Source organism: Nansenia antarctica (assembly GCF_963989245.1).
Source record: "Nansenia antarctica genome assembly, chromosome: 1".
Lineage (NCBI taxonomy): Eukaryota > Metazoa > Chordata > Actinopteri > Argentiniformes > Microstomatidae > Nansenia > Nansenia antarctica.
Window position 1 is genome coordinate 26,511,382 of NC_137674.1, and position 24,244 is coordinate 26,535,625.

At 44.4% G+C, this 24,244-nt stretch overlaps 1 protein-coding gene across 1 annotated transcript in view; it reads right to left on the reverse strand.

Moving 5' to 3' along the window:
• sash1b (SAM and SH3 domain containing 1b) overlaps window positions 1-24,244 on the reverse strand; it is a gene marked incomplete at both ends in the record, with an annotated part of 54,726 nt that overhangs the window by 14,677 nt on the left and 15,805 nt on the right. The window contains 7 exons of the mRNA XM_080545071.1: window positions 87-188; window positions 436-548; window positions 691-777; window positions 1,096-1,136; window positions 2,736-2,785; window positions 3,256-3,306; window positions 3,895-4,023. Of these exons, the coding sequence (XP_080401197.1) occupies window positions 87-188; window positions 436-548; window positions 691-777; window positions 1,096-1,136; window positions 2,736-2,785; window positions 3,256-3,306; window positions 3,895-4,023 (573 nt within the window). The remainder of the gene's footprint in view (window positions 1-86; window positions 189-435; window positions 549-690; window positions 778-1,095; window positions 1,137-2,735; window positions 2,786-3,255; window positions 3,307-3,894; window positions 4,024-24,244) is intronic.

Sequence of the window (24,244 nt, forward strand, 5' to 3'; positions counted from 1 at the left end):
CAAAGACGTGCCTCGACATCAAAACAACACGAAGAAGAAGGAGTGACGATGCTTGTTTCCACCAGTTTATATGTTAACACACTTACGTTGCAGTTGGAGGATTCAATCGTGGTCGGACTGGATGTGTCAGTCCATTCTGTGGTGTCAGTGTTGCAGGACTGTCTGCTCTGGGTCTCGAACTCCTTCAACTATGCAGAAGAAAGAAGAGAGAGGGATAAGGGACACTCTTATAAATAAATATCTCTGTACATGACTGAGCAGGGCTGTCCGACACGGCTTTGAGAGACGGCTTAAGAAGTCCAACGTGTCATCAACTCAGACGGTATGGAAAACCCTGATTAGATGCTGCGACCGACTGCGATCGAGCAGGAGATATGGCGGCAGCACACGCCCCTATCCTGAGAAGAGAACACAGAGGGGATGACATCATCGTACCCGGGCCAGGGCTTCCTCCACTGAGATCATCTTCTCCTTCACCATCATCATCAGCTGGATGCGTTCTTCATCACTCATAGTGATCTCGCTGGCCACAAAGCCGATATCCTCCCCTAATAAACAGAAACAAGGCAAGTGCATGACAACATGAGTATGCATAACCGAGGAGGAACGGTTAAGTAACGTTCCCTGTCTTATGCAATGATACCTGTGATGTACATGTCGTTTTTAAGACGGAGACGATTCTCTACATACCCTTTGACGTCTGTCGCACGGCTCCTTTCTGAGGCTTCCGGAAAGTCTGCCAGAAAGACTTATTTTTCCTTTTTCCGTCGCATTTTTCTACACAGGAGCATAGTTGTGTTAGGTAAACAATGAGACATGAAAAAACACAATGCCCATGGCTATGTAGTAAAGATCATCTATAAAGTGAGACTAATCATTTAAAACAACATTTTGTAAAAACACAAAATACGTACACATATATTATGAGCTGGAGTATGGCACATACCATGCACTGCAACAACATTTAAGTTTCACACACGGTATGCGATATACAGGAGTCATTCCACAATGTAATTACAAAGCTGTACATGGTAACTGTATATAGTCATAGCTTGGAGAAACTCATTCAAACTGATTATGAGAAAAAAAACATACCCCCCGATCCATCCTCTGAGCTTGACTTGTGCATGGACAACCTAGAAATCATCAAATAACGCGTCAAACCTACGCCACAAACCGTTGCAAAAAAATCTAAGAAGTAAAACAGTCATAGACAAACTCATGGAGAGCATCGAAAACCCTCACCTGTTTTCCAATGCAGTTTTCTTCATGTTAATGCTGCTATCCTACCACCATTTTCCACACAAAACAACTCTTTATCCTCCCTGCCCGTTTGTCCCTATCCACACAGACGACAGACGTGCTCTGTCCCTCATGACAGAAGGGCCCGTACAGTGGTGGCGAATCACAGTGGTCGATACACAGATGCACGCTGGGTTTCTGAACAGAGGTCAGATCGCTGTGGCCATTCTAGTTAACAATAGAGGCTTTTCACACTCAGCCTTGGGTTTTACTGCAACACCAGCGCTCACGTGGGTCCCAGACCGCATTCCTTTCCTCTCTCACCCCTCTGACATCAGCTGACACTTGTTGCTGATGCTAGCGACTATCCGGCTTCTACCGGGGCCAGTCTACAAGTCGACCACAAGAGGGCGACCTGAGAAACACTGATAATAATAAATACCTGTCCCCTAGGCAAAGATTAGGACAAAGACACATGGATTTGCCAAGAAACATGGTCCTGGCTTGTGTTCTTCTGGTGCTGCTGCTGATGGTGAAAGGCTCTAAAAGACCGACCAGCACATATGGAGTCGTGTTACTTTAAGCTTGTTGTTTAGAGGAAGCTAAAAGGGGTGCCACCTCTCTCATTGTTTTACTCAGCGATTCTAACCAGGGTTCCCACACCTTCTGAAACATCACATTCAAGCACTTTTCAAGGACTTTCAAGACTCAATTCCCTCAAATTCAAGGACCCAACACGGCATAGTGTGAGACAGATCTAGATGAGAATTTATATAATTGGAACTATCCGCTCACAGACAACAATTAAAAAGAGAGGCTTTTGAATGTAGCGGCTTGAAATTACTAGATGGTCTCTATAATTACATAAAACATTTTTGAATATATTTTATTTTTTGAGAGAGAGAGAGAGAGAGAGAGAGAGAGAGAGGGGGGGGGGGGGGGGGGGGGAATTCAAGCACTTTCAATGACCCATGTCTATTTTCAAAAACTTTCAAGGCCTTGATTTTTTTTTCTCAAATTCACAAACTTTCAAGGATTTCAAGGAGCCGTGGGAACCCTGTTTAACGCTAAGCTCAGCTGCTCTGGACAGGTAAGGTAACCCAAATGTTTTGGTTTCTGACTTTCCAGGAGGTCCAAGCTCTCTACTTTCTAGGCGTCTATAGAAAATCAGGCACATTTGTAATGATCCTTTTAAATCACTGAGAATGGTGATGTGTATAACAATACTGCGGATGTTGTTAGTCAGCATGACCTAGATTTATTCTCTCTCTCTCTAACTCCATCCTTCCAAACGTACAATAGGGGGAAGGAAGCCTGGGGGTTTTGTTGAGGAATGCTTAACACACGTGACGTGACTGCAGGTCATCAGGAAATATGAAAAGCAACACATTTCCACATGCTGACAGGGAGAGAATGACTGGCAGTGTGATCACCCTGCCATGCCTCCGAGAGTTCTGATCATATCTGCCGAAGGAGTGAGTCTGACATCTTACCTTCTCTCAGTCTCCGGCGTGGACGTCGCACTGCTGAGGCCTAGAGACTCCTGTAAAGAAACCCCCCCCCCGTTTCAGTCAAACACACACACAAAGAAATAGAGACACTGATAGTAGTAGTAGTAGTAGTACATTAGACTTATATAGCGCTTTTCTAGACACTCAAAAACGCTTTACAAACTGAAAAGATTGAGTAGTAATAATAAAAATAAACAAATAAATAAATAAATAAAAGAAAGTATAGGGGGTCTAGTTAATTTTTAGATGACTAAATCTAAATCTAAGTGTCTTTGTAGGACAATCTACTCTGGATAATGCAATTACACCTAGATTTCGGGGGCGGAGAAGCGGCGAACAAGCAACGCCAGCGTACTCTCTCTCAACCGGCATTTTGTTCGATTTACGACATCTTGGTTATCCTTGAGATGACCATGACGGGGCAGTCCCACCCGTACTGACGCACGGCCCAGGAAGCCCCTCCTTCCCAGGAGGTCAAACAGACAATAGAGGAGCCACTCACCTGGAGCTGAGAGCGGAGCTGGAGGGACGTGACCACTGAGTCAACCTTTCCCTGAGACACAGAGACAAGGGAAGGAAGTCAGTACTAGACTCATCATATAGAAATGGGCATATATGGGCATAAGGTGGTGTGTCCAGTGCACATATACTACTAACCTGTGTTTACTGATTTACTGGAAGTTATTTTCTCCTGAGTGGGGCAGTCCCACTCATATTTTCTAATTTTATTGACAGATACAGTAGAGATTTAGACAGGAAGGATGGGTGAGAGAGAGAGGAGGGATGACATGCAGGATATGTCCCCGGCCAGAATTTTTTATGATTTTTATGATGAATACTTCCAGTAGTATCAGTGACAACATTTGAGTCATTTTAATACGGGTACTAGTGTCTAAGAAAGTTGAGTTGAGAGTTGAGACTTAACGCATATTCCTTTCAAACTTTCAAAACATCTTGACATACAGTAGCCTACTGTGTTTTACTGATGATATCACGGTTACAGTATCTACAACGCAAAAACAAAATGTTGCAAGTCTTCTTCTGCTGTCCATCATTGTAGACTTTTATCATATAGAATATTCACATGGCCTGGTATGTATGCACACTTCGGTACATGGTAGAAACAGAGTACAGTAATTACCAGCTCTGTGTCTTGTACAACCTTGCGTTTCTGAAGCTCCTCCATTCTCTCACAGACGTCGTTGACAGAGGTGCTGTAATACTCAGAATACTCCTGGGCCAAGTCAGCAATGTTCCCCAACAGGCCGTCCTAAAAGAGACCAGACAATGGTAAATGGACTGCACTTTTTTGCTGCTCCAAAGCTGCTCCAAAGCGCTTTACAACAGCCTCTCATTCACCCATTCACACACACATTCACGCACCAATGGCGGCAAGCTGCCATGCAAGGCGCCTCACCAGGCCCGCTCACTGGGAGCAATTTTGGGGTTCAGTATGGCTTGTATGTCTTGCCCAAGGACACTTCGACATGTGGCCAGCCGGGGCTCGAACCGCCGATCTGCCAACCTTGCGTTCATCAGACGGCGACTCTACCTCCTGCGCCACAGCTGCCCCTCAATACTCCATGAACAGAGAGGAAGGTTTGTACATTCCACATCAATATGTAAAAAAAACTGTTTGTTTGTCAAAAGGACCCAAATCAGTGCATCCTATAGGCAAAACACAGCACAGTAAATACTGACCATGTTCAGTATGAACCCATGTTTAAAACATCCCTTGAGAAGTCCCCTGCGAATGTCTGCATGACAGAGAGCCAAAGGAGTGTGTGACCAGCAACAGCCAGACCCCTGGTATAGTATGTATCTCTGAGCTACTGTTCCCACCCCCTCCCTCTCTCTCCCTACTGACCCATGACCCCTACACACTCCCTCTCTTCAGACCTGAGACTTCTGGGAACGAGGAAGGAGGATGGCGAGGGAGGGGGGCACCATGTGACGCAGCTGCTAGAGTCAACAGGGCTAAACTTGAGACAGCACAGTTCAGTGTCCCATCAATCAAACCAGGAAGAGAGGTGCCTTTTCCACTGACAGAACCCAGAACTCCACATCTACCCCCGGAGACGCTTCCTGGTATTGTGTTGCCTGACGTTATGTGCCCTTTGTTGTGTGGCCAGGAGAGAAAGAAGCACTTCATAATTTGCAGTATATCTGAAACTATTTATAAGAGCTGTTCTTGACCATGATGTCCTTTTCTTCTGTATATTTGGTTCACATTATACAGTACAGTATACTTACATACGTTTGTAGTTTTACTGTATATTTGCATTACTGAGAGTGAGCCTAGGGGACTGCTTTGGACTGTCTCTTCAGGTTACACCTTAACTGCTCCTCCTGAGACTTCTACTGCCCCCCAGCACTGCGTCTCCTGAAGACACACACTTTTTCCCCTTTACTGTGTCCCCTAAAACCTCTATTGCCCCCCTTGTACTGTCTCTCTGTTTCTCCAGTATCTATATATATATATATATATATATATTATTATTTTTAAAAAAATTTTAAGTCTAGGTTTAGAAGATGGTGATAGAAGTAGTTTTTTCCTTCTATCACAGAGACTGCCAATGGCCCCGGGCCTGAGCTGGATTATTCTTCCTGCTACGACTGGTGGATTGATGATTCACTTGCTTAGTCAAATGCTAACTGTCAAAGATGTAAATGTGAATGGACAGTGTTCTGTTTTCACAGTACCGTATGAATGCTGATCTCAGATCTTTCCTCGTTAGTACATCGTCATGGTTACAGTTTGCCAGAGGCTTTAAAGATATCCAATAATATAAATAAATATATAATAACATTTCTCTCATTTTGAGGAATACACTACAGCACTGTCATCACACCAGTTCACATATTAAACATTGTGCATTAAACAATAAATATATGTGTTACAAAATGAATAAAACAAGTACTCTCTCTGTGTCTATCTACAGTACTGTACATTATCACTATATCTGTCTACTGTACTGTACCTCTGTAAAGAGTCAGATGAATGCAAAGCTGTCAACATAGTTAATTTGTGTGTGCTTTTAAAAACCCATGTACATGATACTACCGTGAGTATGCCTCTCCAGGGTAGGCTGACGTACTGGATCACTAAAGCAAGTCCTCAGGATCTGCTGTAGAGTAGTCAGAGCAAATTACCGGATGAGACAGTAGTTAATGCCAGCAGAATACTGTTGATTACATAACCTTAACGTTTTGGCCAATCAAACCGCTGAGAATGAATACTTTATTACAAAAGAAACACTGCCTTGTTGTGTAATGTAATGCCTCCACTTAAAACGAGCAAGTGGCCACTCTGTTATTCATATGCCCTGAAAACCAGCTATGTTATGTAGCAGTCATAGCACTCCCTGTGTGTATGCAAATGCGTCTGTCCCAAACAGCGCTCTGCTGTGACCACTAACACTGTAGGCTCGCTTGTCTCGTGGTACGATCCTCTGTGACTGGCTCAACTGTCGAGAAAAGAAGGCCATTCATTTGTTAAATGACGTGCCCTGGGGTCAAAGAAGGCCTGAAATCCGAATGCTTTTCACTAGTGGTGAACGGAGGGCTGTGGCCAACTGTATAGCACACCGCTGTGTGGAGCCACGTCCAGGCCCTGAGCCCAGCGCTAGTTCCAATAAACAGCCTATTGTGACACGACCATATGATATTTCATTGCCCCTGCTTGTTAGCCACGGTACATGTGTGCCTGTTCAAAACAACTGGTAATAGCTGTTGTAGGCTATGGCTATGTAGGCTGCCTGTCCTGTTACATGCTATTATGAGTATGAATGACCATACATAAAGTTCCATTTCTTATCTAAATATATATTTTTAGACCTCTTTGGACATAATTTTTGACCTATTTGTGACACCTCATGATAGCTTTTTGTCATCCTCGAGGTGATGAAATGAGGGATGCCATACAGACAAAAAAGGAAGCGAATTGGCATTGTTTTGGCTCCAGCTTGATTCATTTCCGCGTAAATAGATGTGGTCGGACTGATTTCCTTGCAGGATCTAATTTCTAAAACCTAGCACCTCATTTTTAGACCGAATAACTGAAATTCTAGACCTTTTTAGGCCTTTGGATTTGGTTTGCTGGATTTTAGACATTAAGGCTTTTTAAGACCAGCGCGGGAACCCTGTAAAATGCAGCATGCACTCCACAGCAACGTGAGCGAGGCAACCTTGGAACATGTCATGTCTGATACCAGGTCTGAAAAGGAGAGGACGCTGTCACATTACATCCTGACAATGATTGGAAACCGAGCATCTCAGATCAGACAAAGAGCCCTCCTGCCCTGAGGCCAGAGTATCTGGTGGAGCTTTCACAAGTCATCTGTCTTTGCTTTAAGGGGCAATACCATGGTGAACACCTCACCTGACCTCTCCGTCCCTCTTTTGACTGGGGCTGCTCTAAAACACACACACACACACACACACACACACACACACACACACACACACACGCTGTAGCTACGATGAGACTGCTGGCTGAGGCTTTCTGAGGAGCCTACAGGAGATAAATAACAATATCCAATGTCTCCAAGTAGCCTAAATCATAAACCATTGGTTGGACCAGAGTTATTAAATACCAGTCACCCAAATTTCACATTCATTCATTCAAGCCTATTATTGTAGACAATGCAGCAGCCAGACAGTCAATCTGTGAAACACCCACACTTCATATCCCTTTGTAACATGTATCAACACAGCCTTGGAGTGAACAACTGAGACATCTAAGCTTTGTTGAAACAGTAGGAAACAGAGATCAGAGCAAAGGACCCACAGACAAAGCACAACAGCAGTTCCGATGCCAACATGTTTTCATGTATGGGGTGAGGGGGGAAATCACAAAGTATGCCATTGACAACGAACTTCTTCTGTCGAGGGATTTTAAACATTCTATGTAGCCTACAGCTATAATTCTTCCTAAATCCAACAATACTCATGAGCATATCCCGTTGCTTTGGCCATATATCATGTGAAACAAGGCTTAGCCTTAAATGAAACAAAAAGTCCCCCTCAGCATACAGTACCGACACAAAACAAGCAGCAATAGTTGACTTATGTTTCAGTTTTAGAGTAAGGGAAAGGTTTCAATGGTACACTCACCACGAGTCGGCAGCAAGACTCCTATATATCCTCCTTCCCCATATCCCACACAGCTGGAATGGCAGCAGGCTACTTCTCCTCAACTTTTCCTCAGTGGAGAACAATGCACGCTTAACTCACAGAGGTGGAGTGTCCAGCGCATATAAATCAGCCTGGAGGTCTGCCAGGGGGACAACCACAGATGACGCTAAATCTGGTGGAAGGGTGGGGCTCCCTGCTGCAGCTGCAGCTCACTGGGACTAGCTGAGTCACTCGCTCAAATAAACCACCGTTGCTGGATTTTAGGATGTGTGTTTAATTTAGTGTGTGTGTGTGTGTGTGTGTGTGTGTGTGTGTGTGTGCGAGTGTGTGTGTGTGTGTGTGTGTGTGTGTGTGCGAGTGCGTGTGTGCGTGTACATGTGTGTGTATGTGTGTGTGTGTGTGTGTGTGTGTGTGTGTGTGTGTGCGAGTGCGTGTGTGTGTATGTGTGTGTGTGTGTGTACATGTGTGTGTGTGTGCGTGCGTGTGTGTGTGTGTGTGTGTGTGCGAGTGCGTGTGTGCGTGCCTGTGTGTGTGTATGAGAGAGAGAAAGAGAGATGCTGAGAGACAAAAAGTCAGTGAGACAGACAGTGAGATAGGAAGAGAGATAAAAATAGAGAGAATAAAGCACATGTTACAAGCCCGATGTTTCACAAGCTGTAACCACAGAAAATGGGTTCAGCATTAAGTAGTAGTAGAAGTAAGACTATTTTGACCACAAATATGTGATACTCCTAGTGGATAGGGCAAAGATTGTAAAAAGTAAGAGCAGGAAAGGGGCAAGGTTCAGGGATGAACGTTCAGCTCGACAGCTTATTAGCGACCAGTAGAGAGCAGCAAAAGGCCTTTATTCACTCGCCATGTTTGCCGCGGAGGAGTCACAGGGAGAGCTTAACGATTGCTCTTGTCAGTCTTGTTTTACGAAAAACATACTATCCACAAGGACGTCAAGAAACATCTTGGAAAAAATCTGACATCTACAGTATTATAGGCTACATCTAATCAACATAATGCAATTTAGGTTTATTTCCCTGTTTTGGAGAATACTATAGCACACATAACACACTGAATGAGTAAGATTAAGTATTATGATGCGCTTCACACCTGGACTTAATTACATCTCATTTTGAAATCCAACCAATGCAAAGCTGGATATCTGTGGTCTTTGTCTGACCTCCTCCTTTGACTGCCTCTATAGTATAGCTGTGAGATTAGTGGTGGTGGGAAAAATCTCATCTTCACCCCACTGTCTCTGAGTCTAATCTTAAAACCACTTTTCATAGCGCTTCAACAGGACTACAATGCCATCAGATCAGTGGCAGAGAATGGAGATTATGCAGCCAGGCAGATGGGAGGTGGAGAGGGTTGTGGGCTTCACACAGACAGGACTAGAGGGCATGGCAGGCATGGCTCTAGTGCCAGAAAGGCCAGTTTTCTGCCTCGCTACAGCCAGGCTGGACGTCACCCTAATGCCCAGGAGGACAGGGGACGGACGGCCATCTAACGTCTCCAGGCCAGCTGCGCTCACCTGACCTCATCGGCACTGACCAGGCAGGTTGTGTGTTCATCTGAGCTTTGCTCCTTCGCTGTCTGTCTCTTTATCTGTCTTTTTGTCTACACAACAAATTAATTTGTTTGTTTTGTATTTTCATTTGTTTTGTATATGCAGGGTTCCTACACGTTTCAACAAGTCAAATTTAAGACCTTTTTTTAGACCTATTGGCGACACCATATGATAGCTTTTTGTCATCCTCGAGGTGATGAAATTAGGGATTTCACTGCCATACAGACAAAAAAGGAAGCGGATTGTCATTTTTGGGGGTTCCAGCTTGATTAATTTCCACGTAAATAGATGTGGTCGGGCTGATTTCCTTGCATGATCTCATTTTTAAGACCTAGCACCTCATTTAACTGACAGAATAACTGGAATTTGTGACCTTTTTAGGCCTTGTAGATTGGAATGCTGGATTTTAGACTTTAAGGCTTTTTAAGACCAGCGCGGGAACCCTGTATATGGTAAGGCTAGTCCCAATTATGACTACTGTGATTTGCTACGGTGGGTTGGGTATGTGGTTTGATCTTGTTTAAAGTTTCCTTTTCACACACACAAGTACTATAATAGATGTGTGTTGGAGTAGAGATTCATTGGACCACGTGAACATAATGGTTGACCTGTAACAGTTAATGTAAAGGGACACACTGTGTTATCCACAACTGCTCTGGTCTGAGCCTGTTGAGAATGAGAATATCAAAACTGAAAAAAAAACTAAGTGCTTGACAGTCCTGTTAACCATGTGTGTCAGGGAGCCAGGGGGCTTTGCTTTCCTAGAGACAGAGGGACCAGTTGAAGAGCTTAACACTAGAAGAGCCGTGAGGGGTCACGGTGACCACTGTGAGTAAAAAGAAAATTCTATCTTTGCACTCGATCAAATTTCAGGACCCTCCTTTCATGACTTTTCCTAGATATGTGCGTTCTACCACCCAGTATCCTTACATTTTCTAAATCACATCAGGATAAGCTCGTATGAAGCTATTTTGCAGTTTTTCTGTGTAGGAAGCAGGCTAATTTACAAGACAGCCAACTAGTGGTCGTTGTGTGTAAATAGCAGCTTAGCATTGTAAAAAGGGGGTCATTTTGCGGCTCTTTTAGTAGGTAAAAAGGCACGGATGTTCTAGTGAGAGACAGAGCTTAACTGTCACTTATATTCAACTGTCACTTTCAAATTTGAAATAAGATTTGACAGTTGGTGATGTGGTGTTCTAGTGTTAAACCACAGTCAGTCAGGCACCTCGAGGCTGTTCTAGTGTAGGCCAACTAGTGGTCATTGTGTGTAAGTAGCAGCTTCCCATTGTAAAGAGGGGGCGAGGCGGCTCTTTTAGTAGGTAAAACAGGCTGTTCTATTAACCAGCTGAGCCTCACTGCTAAGTGGATTCCAACAAGTCCCAAATGAGGCATGGGGTTGATGAGAGGGGCCACTCTGTGACGTTGTCTAGTTAGAGACACACACACACACACACACACACACTGCATATAAAAATGCTTCAGTCCAACTCCCTCTTCCCCCTTCTCTCATCCCCTCAAAGAGAAACTCTGTATTGACAGTAGACAAGCATCATAATACCGGAGACATACATTACTATACCTTCTCCTTAACGCCAACAGATTCAGCAGAGAGACACATTCTACCTGAGCCACACATCTCTGGGAGGTACTTCTCAGAGTAAACCAGTGAGCCACAAAACAGCGGGTGGTCATCAATTTATAATGGAGTATAAATTCTTCAATAGATACACAAACAGAATAGAAAGTAAAGGTTAAAAAGTGTAGACAGGAATGACGCAGAATGACAAAAGACAGAAAACGAAAAAAGAATGTAGCTGGTCTGCACTCTGAGACTTAAGGGCTCTGCACACAGCGTGCGATTTCTGTTGTGCGTCAACATTCCATTTTGAAGTTTGAATGGAAGTCTATGAGAACATCGCATCTCAACACACACGGCCCCGATTTTAATCGCACGGCGAAAATTCGATTCCATTCATTTTGAATGGGAAAAAGCACAAATTTGACAGTGCGACAAAACTCGCACGCCGTGTGCTTTGTCCCATTCAAAATGAATGGAATCGAATTTTCGCCGTGCGATTAAAATCGGGGCGTGTGTGTTGAGATGCGATGTTCTCATAGACTTCCATTCAAACTTCAAAATGGAATGTTGACGCGCAACAGAAATCGCACGCTGTGTGCAGAGCCCTTTATGGTTCAGTGTTTCCTCTATATGCATTTATTCGTGGCGGGCCGCCACGAATGAATTTCCTCCGCCACTAATTGATTCAGACAGTCCACTTTGATTCAGGCTGCGCAGAAAGGCAGCGAGTTATTATGACCGGAGAACAGAAAAAAAGCAGATTGAAGCTAGATTTAGGCCGCTTCCAGACCAACATTTCGTTACGATTTAGGGCGTAGTTATTTACAATATGTAACAATGTTGCAATTAACCTCGTCGTTTGTGTTCGCACTGCAATCGAGACTGAATCGCTCTCAACAGGCGCGCGGCGCGAGGCGACGCGCTTTCAAAACAGTTTTGCGATTGGTCCGATTTAGCGGGACATTTGGATTTCTCTTTTAGCCCGTCGCCGGTGCCTTTAATCCCGTATCCTAATCGAAAATGCAACATCATCAGCAACGACTGTGGGTTATTGCATTTACTGCTGTTCTCTGGTTCATGTTCTTATACCAGTGCTCAGTATAGAGTATTTTAAATGAACATTCGTAATGTATGTCTCTGATGTTCATGGTCAATTAAATCAGCCTATTTTGTGAAACAAATAATGTTCCCGCTAATGGGTTAACCGAGCATTCTCGCACCTAACGTGCAAGCACCTAGCTTCGAACTATTCATAGCAATATGCGCAGGGCAAAAATAATCTATTGCCTCTAAAATCACCACGAACAGAACGGCGGAGGTACGGGTAAGCAGGGCTCATGTTGGTGTCCTCAAAGGTAAGAGTTGGTTTTCTTTAACTCAACTGATAGCATTACCTTGCTGTTGTTGTTTACCGAATGCTCCATCTGACTGTCACACTGTGATTTTACTTGTGTAAACAGTTAATGAGTAACGTTAGCCGGTTTTGTGCGTGTACTCTCATGTAGGCCTACTTCGTATTGATCTTTCTGTGTGTGTGTGTGTGTGTGTGTGTGTGTGTGTGTGTGTAATGCGCGTTCCGCATGTTCCGCTGCAGCTGTAGGATATATTGGTATTTGATCACCTTCTATATAAAATCACCTGCTCGGCTTTAATGACTTAACCGCTATTTAAGAAATTATAATTGTTGCCACCCTCTAGTTTTTGGTGAAACTACGTCTTTGTTTTGAGCGCCAGTGCGCGTTTTATGCTCTGCGCGCGAAAGATAACCGCTCCGCCACTAATGTGAAAAATCCTGGAGGAAACACTGTGGTTAATCTTTAGTAGTATTTATTCAGGAACGACAACACTGACAAAGGCTTAGGCTGAAACGTATATCTATAACGCTGAATGAAGTAAATACTAAATACTAAAAAGAAACCTTAAATCTCTTTGTTTAGTGCGAACGAACAAGCTACATTATTTTATAGAGTTCTACTAGGCTACATTTAGGTCAACAGACCTGTTCTGAGTGCAGTGATCACACACATTTACAAAAGTTATGCTCACCATTTTTCTACACCAGTAGCCCTCTCCTCGAAATAGGGATTTTGACATGAGCCTAACGTTTTCAAAATGTTCAAACAGGGCATAGATATTCCCCAAAATATCTAGAGAGAGATCACCTTTAACATTCAGCACTCACATTTACATTTTTGACATTTAGCAGACGCCTTATTCCAAAGTGACTTACAATCAATACATTTGACTAAGCAAGTGAATCATCAATCCACCAGTCGTAGCAGGAAGAGCAATCCAGCTCAGGCCCGGGGCCATTGGCAGTCTCTGTGATAGAAGGGAAAATCTTCTTCTATCACCATCTTCTAAACCTATACTTTTTTTAAATTATTTTTTTATATATAGACACTGGAAAAACAGAGAAACAGTACAAGGGGGGCAATAGAAGTTTTAGGGGACACAGTAAAGGGGAAAAAGCGGGTGTCTTCAGGAGACGCAGTGCTGGGGGGCAGTAGAAGTCTCAGGCACATAACAGAGAGATGGGGTTATTTTTTCTTTGTTGCTGTGGTGACGCCTGTGGATTGTTCCCAGGTCGTGACTCGTGGGGCATGTTTAATTCAGAGGTGCTGAAATAATTCCATTTGCCTTTCTGCTCTCGTAATTATCAACGTGTCACTGCACCGCAGTCCCCTGAGAGAGAGTATACGGCTGGCCCATTCACTACCTCTTGGATTGGGTCGGGCTACTCACTATCACCCCCTAGCCACCTAGCCACAACATCTTCACAAGCTCACCTTCTGTCAGGGTCAGCTGTCAATCATGTACAACTGGATGACAGATGATGGGACTCCTGAATGAGGTCATTCAGTGTGAAAATTGAGAAGGATGTTGATTTTCCCTCTGTGTGTGTGTGTGTGTGTATGTGTGTGTGTGTGTGTGTGTGTGTGTGTGTGTGTGTGTGTGTGTGTGAGCAGTACCAAGCAGGTACTAAGATTGTTGATCTGCTGTGATGCCAATTGGAAATGTAGAGAAAGTAAATGGTAAATGGACTGCACTTATATAGCGCCTTTTTTTCAGCTCCAAAGCGCTTTACAACAGCCTCTCATTCACCCATTCACACACCAATGGCGGCAAGCAACCATGCAAGGCGCCGGCCCGTTCACTGGGAGCAATTTGGGGTTCAGTGTCTTGCCCAAGGATACTTTGACATGTGGCCAGCCGGGGCTCGAACCGCCGATCTGCCAACCTTGTGATCATTAGACGGTGACTCTACCTCCTGCGCCACAGCCGCCCCAGTAAAAGTAACCGCATTTCCCCTACAGAGGTAACTATACAGAGGTAACCCATGAATGGGATCACACCAATGTGTTCATCCCCTTCCAAGCTTGAATTTCCCCTTTCTTTGTCCTTTCCTTGTCCTTGTCAATCCACCTCAATAAACCATCATTAAAAATAGCTTCCCACAATTGACCCTCATGTCAAACTAATTGACTCCCTTATATCGGTTGTATGATGGACTATTACAGACGTCTCCTAATCTGCTTCTTGGTCCAGGCTCAGATACAGTCCCTCTAGGGTTCTAGTGGTTCTAGTAGGTTCTAGTGGTAGCACTCCAACTTAGGCCTTGGTTCTCCCCCAAATTTTTCAGAACACTGACTTTTAACACCCCGCTAATGTACTTAGACATTTCTGGAGACTTGTTCACTGATGATACTTGCTTCTTTGACAACAACAAGCTCAGATAGGCAGGCATCCCAACATAGCGGACAACACGCTCTCCTGTCTTGCTTTATTTCCTTCTACAGCAGACTAACTCTCAGCCTCTCCCTCTCCTCCTCCATCCTTCCCAGGACGTGCTCCGTGGCGACATCCATTACTGACTGCAGAGCACTAACCAAACATGCTCTTACGTCATAAGAATTGCATGAGAACCCAGAGTGACAGTAAACATGGTTAAACGATAAAAGCAGAGACGGGATAGAGAGGAGGTGTTGTGTTTGATACTGTAAACCCTCTTCACTGTCAGCAGGGTTCCTACAAGTTTCAACAAGTCAGTTTTAAGACCTTTCTAGACCTTTTTTAGACCTTGTTGAATAGAATATTAGACCTATTCGCGACACCATATGATAGCTTTTTGTCATCCTCGAGGTGATGAAATTAGGGATTTCACTGCCATACAGACAAAAAAGGAAGCGAATTGGCTTTTTTTGGGGATTAAGTGATTAATTTCCGCGTAAATAGATGTGGTCGGACTGATTTCCTTGAGGGGACTCATTTTTAAGACCTAGCACCTCATTTTTAGACCAAATAACTGAAATATGAGACCTTTTTAGGCCTTGTAAATTGGATTGCTGGATTTTAGACTTTACGGCTTTTTAAGACCAGCGCGGGAACCCTGCATCCTGATATGCTCCTGCTAAACATTCATTGAGTATATTGAACCAGTCTCCTCACAAAGCTCAGACAAATATCAGACACAAATATCACCAGCACTACGTCTTTATTGTATTATACTCTCGTCAAGAGAAATCACACTCCAAAATACGATTTCACAGAAATACACTAAAACGGATATCACATGATCATAATATCATAAACAGATGTCACATTCTATGATACTTTCTAGATATTGAATAGCACATTAACGAGAAGCATACTCGGTCATACTCATGGTATAGGCTATATCTTGGCTGAAAATGCTGTCTGAGTGATTGAATATGCATCATGAAACATGAATCTGATTGGTTTTTCAGTCAATATCAGGATGGTATCCTGTGTGAGGGACTAATGTTTGGTTGTCAGGTTTTAACCAAGTCTTCTAATTAAATTGTGTACATACAGTAGTATACACCAATGTCGTGTCCTGGTTCACACATATTTTTTGGGACGATACCTAATAAGTGTAAGATATGCTATGCCCAGAATCTCCATCCTGCATCCTCTGCATTGCCAATACACACGACTGTTGTAATGGATTTTCTATGTATGGCCATTCATAATTCTCTATACTGGATCTTGTAAAGGATTTTAACATGTATATGTATTGTATGTATGCATGGTCTATCCATTTTCACACAGAGTGTAACACTGTAGTATTTCCCGTGGGATTGTTGCGAGTCTGGCTGTCCTGTTTATGAACACAGAGCCCTGGTTGGCTGTCCTGTTTATGAACACAGCCCTGGTTGAGGGCCTTGTGTTCATGGACAGTGATGGAGTGCAGACTCGTTATCAATGTTGTGACTATGTCGACAATATATAAAATGTACAATGTGAAAGCTTGGTGGCAGTCTTTGAGCTTCCCATTGTGAAGTCGATTTGACTGTCCCAAATCGAGTTGTGAAAGATCGTTTTCTTTAATAAATATTATACCTAGATTTAAAGCAAGTTCCTATCTTGAGTCTCCTTATTCCACAACACTGTCTCGACACTCGATGGAAACCAAAAACCTAGCAATGTGATGGCACAGGTTGGGGTATTTGAACCTGGGAGTGAGTTTACCATCTTATGTACATTGACATCTTACAGTTACTATAGTTTTCAAGGCTTTTCTTCAGGATTGGAATGGTTAGAAAGGTTAGAAAAAATATAATCTGAACTGAATAATACAGAATGCTTAAACCAAAAATAATTCAAGCAGATGCAGTTTGCTAATGAAAAATTAAATGATTAGGGGCATGAATTATAAACGATCGACTTCTTAACGAAGTAAGATCTCCTTATGAAACACAACACGTGTAATGGCTCTAAAAAATTCAAGACAGACTGAAATCCCTGAAGGATGATATTCTCCTGATGAAAAAAAGCATTCCATATAATGTCATATTCCTGTTATCATGTGTATATCTCGAAATAATTTAGAAGTGAGTATTATAGAATTACTATAAACTAATTGGAAAATGAAACATATAATTGCACTAGGCAAGAACCTCTCAGTGAATGTGAGGGTTAGGGTACGGGGACATAACATCTGATCTGATCAGATTGGGTCAGCCAAGATTGTGGCTGACCCCTCGCATCCAGTTCACAGCTTGTTTGAATGACTCCCTTCTGGACAGCGGTATGTTCTTGCACTAAGTTGTACAGTATATTTATTCACTCATATTGGTACTGTATATTTGGTATTTTTTGTCTTGAGTATTGTTGTATTGTCGTCCTGCTGTTGTATGTACTGATTGTTCAGCATGGTAGAATACCAAGTCATGTTCCTAGTGCACTGCACATGGCGAATAAAGTTGAATTGAATTGAATTGATCTCTTACGCCTACGCCACTTTTCGATTTCACCATGAGAAATGCTCTCGGCCTCGATTTCGAATCCCAAAATAAGCTATTGAGTGCACATCAATTTACTGCAGTCAGTCAAGAGAGAAATCCTGTCCTCCTTCCTATCTCTGGTGCAGTGGCCCTCTTCCTCCATCACTCTCGTCTTCAGCCCATTGTGCAGCTCCACTGATTGCATCCCTGATTGAAACCTCTACTACTTCAGTCCACCCCGTTTGTCTTCATGCTCTATGTCCTTGAATGTTCCTTCCTCACTCACTCTTCTGTCTTTCCCTCCCCTTCCTCCACTTTATACTTTTCCTTCCATTTCTCTTTTTTCTCTCCCCCCATCTTTGTTCTCGAATCTTTATCTCTTCATTGCTATCCGTTTCTATCACTTTGAAGTACACATCAAAGTACAATCGGTCTATTCCGTTAGGAAACAACATAATATGAAGTGAGATCTGAAGCATGAATTCTACATTTAGAGAGTAGTCTTGGTAACACAGACGTCCTGGACAAGAGGGGTCAGAGCCAGATTTATCTCCTGAGGAGGCTCAGGTCCTTTGGGGGGGGGGGGGGGGGGGGGGGCAGCTGGGGGGCGGGGGCAGCTTTATTTCCTGAGGAGGCTCAGGTCCTTTGGCGTGTGCAGGACTCTGCTGAACATGTTCTACCAGTCAGTGGTGGCCAGCGCAGTGCTGTAGGCGGTGGTATGCTGGGGAGGGGGGGGCAGCATCAAGGTGGGTGACACCAAGAGGCTGAACAAGCTTATTAGGAAAGCTGGTTGTGTCCTCGGTGTCACCCTGGACACTGTGGAGGAGGTGGCCAATAGGAGGATGAGGACCAAACTCCTGGCCATCATGGCCAACCCCTGCCATCCCCTACACGACAGTGTGGCAGAGCAGAGACACTCTGTCTGTCTGTCTGTCTGATGTGAGTCAGAGATGTGCTTCCATTGATGTGGCTCAGTCAGTCGGAGAGACGGGTCATGGTGGGGTAACAGAGACAGACAGGTCATGGTGGGGTAACAGAGAGAGAGAGGTCATGGTGGGGTAACAGAGAGAGAGAGGTCATGGTGGGGTAACAGAGAGACAGACAGGTCATGGTGGGGTAACAGAGAGAGAGGCAGGTCATGGTGGGGTAACAGAGAGAGAGAGAGGCAGGTCATGGTGGGGTAACAGAGAGAGAGAGAGGCAGGTCATGGTGGGGTAACAGAGAGAGAGGCAGGTCATGGTGGGGTAACAGAGAGAGAGAGAGGTCATGGTGGGGTAACAGAGAGAGAGAGAGGTCATGGTGGGGTAACAGAGAGAGAGACAGACAGGTCATGGTGGGGTAACAGAGAGAGAGAGAGGTCATGGTGGGGTAACAGAGAGAGAGAGGTCATGGTGGGGTAACAGAGAGAGAGGCAGGTCATGGTGGGGTAACAGAGAGAGAGAGGTCATGGTGGGGTAACAGAGAGAGAGACAGGTCATGGTGGGGTAACAGAGAGAGAGGCAGGTCATGGTGCGGTAACAGAGAGAGAGAGAGGTCATGGTGGGGTAACAGAGAGAGAGGCAGGTCATGGTGGGGTAACAGAGAGAGAGAGAGGTCATGGTGGGGTAACAGAGAGAGAGAGGTCATGGTGGGGTAACAGAGAGAGACAGGTCATGGTGGGGTAACAGAGAGAGAGGCAGGTCATGGTGGGGTAACAGAGAGAGACAGACAGGTCATGGTGGGGTAACAGAGAGAGAGGCAGGTCATGGTGGGGTAACAGAGAGAGAGAGAGGTCATGGTGGGGTAACAGAGAGAGAGAGAGGTCATGGTGGGGTAACAGAGAGAGACACAGGTCATGGTGGGGTAACAGAGAGAGAGAGACAGGTCATGGTGGGGTAACAGAGAGAGAGAGGCAGGTCATGGTGGGGTAACAGAGAGAGAGAGACAGGTCATGGTGGGGTAACAGAGAGAGAGAGGCAGGTCATGGTGGGGTAACAGAGAGAGAGAGAGACAGGTCATGGTGGGGTAACAGAGAGAGAGAGGTCATGGTGGGGTAACAGAGAGAGAGAGACAGGTCATGGTGGGGTAACAGAGAGAGAGAGGCAGGTCATGGTGGGGTAACAGAGAGAGAGAGACAGGTCATGGTGGGGTAACAGAGAGAGAGAGGTCATGGTGGGGTAACAGAGAGAGAGACAGGTCATGGTGGGGTAACAGAGAGAGAGAGGCAGGTCATGGTGGGGTAACAGAGAGAGAGAGACAGGTCATGGTGGGGTAACAGAGAGAGAGAGAGGCAGGTCATGGTGGGGTAACAGAGAGAGAGAGGCAGGTCATGGTGGGGTAACAGAGAGACAGACAGGTCATGGTGGGGTAACAGAGAGAGAGAGGCAGGTCATGGTGGGGTAACAGAGAGACAGACAGGTCATGGTGGGGTAACAGAGAGAGAGAGGCAGGTCATGGTGGGGTAACAGAGAGAGAGAGACAGGTCATGGTGGGGTAACAGAGAGAGAGAGACAGGTCATGGTGGGGTAACAGAGAGAGAGAGGCAGGTCATGGTGGGGTAACAGAGAGAGAGAGACAGGTCATGGTGGGGTAACAGAGAGAGAGAGGCAGGTCATGGTGGGGTAACAGAGAGAGAGAGGCAGGTCATGGTGGGGTAACAGAGAGAGAGAGACAGGTCATGGTGGGGTAACAGAGAGAGAGGCAGGTCATGGTGGGGTAACAGAGAGAGAGAGGCAGGTCATGGTGGGGTAACAGAGAGAGAGAGACAGGTCATGGTGGGGTAACAGAGAGAGAGGCAGGTCATGGTGGGGTAACAGAGAGAGAGAGACAGGTCATGGTGGGGTAACAGAGAGATAAGACATGAGAGAGAGAGGAGCTCCAAGCTTGATTAAAAGGGAAACTAACTATCAGCTCCTCTATCAAACAGACCTCCTCTATCAAACAGACCTCCTCTCTCTGACAGGGGTGTTTGGCTTCCCTCCGTGGTCGGGTAGGAAATCATCCAGGAGGCGCACAGATGTGAAACCCCAACAGCTTTACAGCTGAACACCAGATCACACGAGGAAACGGAGGATTTATCTGCTGTGGCCATCCTGCAGGGACAGCTCAATACCACACCTGTCAGCCAGCTTCCTCTCGTTTCTCCTAGAAACGCACATTCTGCATTTCCTCTCCTCCTCCTCCCTATCTGAGCTATCACTGGAACACCCACGGGTCAGCTTCCTTTTTTATGCTGACTGGCTGATCCGAGGCGGAGAAAAAAAAGGCCTAATCTACAACAGCATGTTTGGATACTGGATTCTGATTGGCTAGCAACAGTGGTAAATATCCCAACAACAACCCACAGTTCAGACGGCATTTTCCAGTATCAATGCGCCTCCCAATCAATCTGATTAAGAACACCTGTGCTGACCTACAATGCAATCGTTGATGACATTAGATTAGAATGATAAAGATGGCCGTCTACTTCATTCAGTGGTCAAGTCACAAGTGACGTCTTTGGATAACAAGTCACTGAACATCACAGCAAGATGTGATTGTGATGCCTTCAATGCTATTAGCCCTTAGCCCTTAGCAAAACCTCCTTGGTGCTACTCCATCATTCAAAGAGATGCCCCTATTGCTACAAAATGTTATTTGAGGATATCAATGGGCAAAATGTCAATCATATCTTATGAAAACAACATAATAGGTCCATTGAATCAGCCGGGCCTCTGGGGACAGGAAAGATTAGGATCCAGTCCAATGGTCATTAAAGTGGAAATGTTCTTCAACGGCCACAGCTGTGTTTCTTTGATTCTTTCCACTCAGATGCTCACAGTGATGTTGGATCACATTAAAAAGGTAGAAGAACCAGAATCATTCGGTACAGAGATACAGTAAGCAGACAGTCATCATGCTGACAGACGTGCCCGTCTCACAGTGCAGGAGGAGGACTCTGGAGATGATATCTCAAACCACCCAAGTGCGTCCTCCTACATGAGCATGTCTGATCTCTGAACATCCAATAAAAACAAAGAAAAAGACTACAGTCGTTGTGTAACCCAGACACATTGAATCATATGTAGGTTGGTTTGGATTCATTTAGCAGACGATGCTGAAGCTGACACACACACTCACACTCACACTGACACACACACACACACACACACACACACAAAACACACACACACACACACACACACACACACACACACACACACACACACACACACTCAGACCAGTGCCAGCATATCATTCACTGCTAATATAAATTGCTAATGCTAACAGCCTGGCACGGGTTAACATAAACCTCACTACCTCAACCCGTCCTACAGAGCCAATCATAACACTATCTACATAACACGACCCACGGAGTCATATGACCTTGAGTGTTAACTCTGCCTTGAAGCAGTCTCTGTCACCCCCGTCAACACAGGCAGTATAAGTGCTCTCCAGGCTGGGATGGTGTGGTGTGATGGTGGTGCTTAAGGGGGAGAGGGAATGACACGGGTGAGTCTTCAGCTCACAGCACCCGTGTTTAACAATTTAGCCATTCTATTATTTAAGTGTACTGGAAACAATCATGTTCTCACAGTATGAAACACTTCTATCATATTAGGATTGAATAAAAAAAACGAATTATGAATGGCAAAACCTATGTTAAAAGGAAGCAATTGACCATGAGAGGAAGGGGGTTGTGGACTCATTTACCACTGGTACAGGGTTGTGGCACGAGGTGAAGCCTACAACAGCCACCACATAATATAACAAATAAATACACAGTTTTAACATTAAATTCATTTATTTACATTAATCGTTTCAGAATACATATATCCTTCCGCCACAGAATATAGTCTCATAAATAAGATCAACCATTGCATTGTAGGTCAGCACAGGTGTTCTTAATCAGATTGATTGGGAGGCGCATTGATACTGGAAATGCGGTCTGAACTGTGGGTTGTTGGGGTATTTACCACTGTTGCTAGCCAATCAGAATCCAGTATCCAAACATGCTGTTGAAGAATGTCTCTCTCGTCCTGTACATGTCTCTCCTATCCATGTCTGCATCTATGTGCGTCTGTCTGTGTCTCTTCCGTCTAACTGTCTTTCGCTTCGAATCAATGTTTTTGCAAGGATGAAGCTAGTGAGAGGAACTTTAAAAAGCTACAAGCTAAATGTAAATGGGTCAGACATCTCTCACTGTTGCCTCTTCAGGACTTTCTGTATGGTTTCTTGTTTTGCTAGAGGACGAATGCTACATACCTAAAGTACTTTACACTCTTTCCCCCTGTTGCAAACATTTTCTGAAATACAACATTTTCCTGTAATGTAAACATTACAACACATTAATTTCAATAAATTTGAATTAACAAATGTGTCAAAACATCCTCTTTAACAGGTCTGTGTTACTGTCTGTGCTCTGCTATATTATTTCACCAAAATATTAAATGTCATTGATGTTCAGTACACGCAAAACAGCTGCTAGTACCTAGTAACTAAAAAGGAACATCACTATGCACATCTAACTGCATGTTTAGCACATCACAACATGCTGATAGAACATCAACATGCTAAAAACACATAACTACACATACGGAACAAAAATATAAACACCACACAACCAGGTGAGGTCGTTGGTGATGTGTACTCTATGAGTACATGATCTCTAAACCTGTTTATACCACCCCCTCCAATCAGAATGCAACTGGCTGCAGACGCACACAGGTGTCATACCTGGTACAGCCCAGAGGGGAGCAGGAACATGTTGCTCTGGCACACTGTGGCATATGGCGTTTGTCTGCACTATTTACACTGAGAGTCCTGAGTTAGTTAGAGCATCATCATTGGTTGTTGGTTGCCATGGTCACCTATGGCACTGGGAAACGCAGAACTATGAAGCAACTGTGAACTGTGACCATAACAGCCATGGGTCGGTTCATTTGACCAAGTGAGTAAAAAAAAAGAAGAAGAAGTATACCTTTGCACTTGATCAATTTTCAGGACCCTCCTTTCATGACTTTTCCTAGATATGTGCGTTCTACCACCCAGTATCCTTACATTTTCTAAATCACATCAGGATAATACCCATAGGGTGTTCCAACCCCTTAATCCGCTGATGCAAAGGTGAACCCCAGGCAGCTCTGGCTGGCTACAGACGTTGTCACGTCCAGCCAGACGACTCCCTGAGATGGCAGCCAGTAGGATCAGTCTAGAACACTAGACTGCTGCCGGCAACAGTGGTCATAGCACACCCCCGTCAGTCTGCCAGCCCTGACCTCCTACACCCCCCCCCCCCCATGTCATTGAGCTAATGACTACCCACAATACACCACACAATGTGGAGCAGTGGTGTGCTTCAGTGACACACACAGCGAATCAGTGTATGGACCCCACTCAGTCTGTTTAAGGATCGATCGTTGGGTTTCTAGCAACTATAAGAGATCAGTTGGATTCCAGGCTTAGACAGAGATGACCCTGTTAGACTCCCAAACCATGTTTCCTTAGGCTCCTTCAATCCCCTGTGTGCCGTTGCATAATTGAGAGGTTAGAGGTTAGTACGGATTGGAATTGCCTCAACAGTATTGCAATTGTTATTATGATTATTGTTCTGTCCCCAAAAGGAAATGAAAAGGGCTCAGCTTGCACCCTATTCTCATTACTGGTTTATGTCAAGCCTCATGATATAAAGGCAACATGATAATTCTGTATTGGTAACCAATCTTATGCATATAAATAATCCCGCCAGATTACCACAGATAAATCCAATATTATTAATTGGCTAGGATATCCTGGCTTGGCTGCGTTCATGCAGTACTAGAGCTTTCTACAATTAAAAATGAAACAAATGTTCATGACATTTGCATTCACTGATTCATAATGCATATCACGCTTGAGCTCTACTTCTTGATTTGTACTGGTGTAATAAAGTACTTCAGTAATAATACTGGTGTAATAAAGTACTTAAGTGATAATACTGGTGTAATAAAGTACTTCAGTAATAATACTG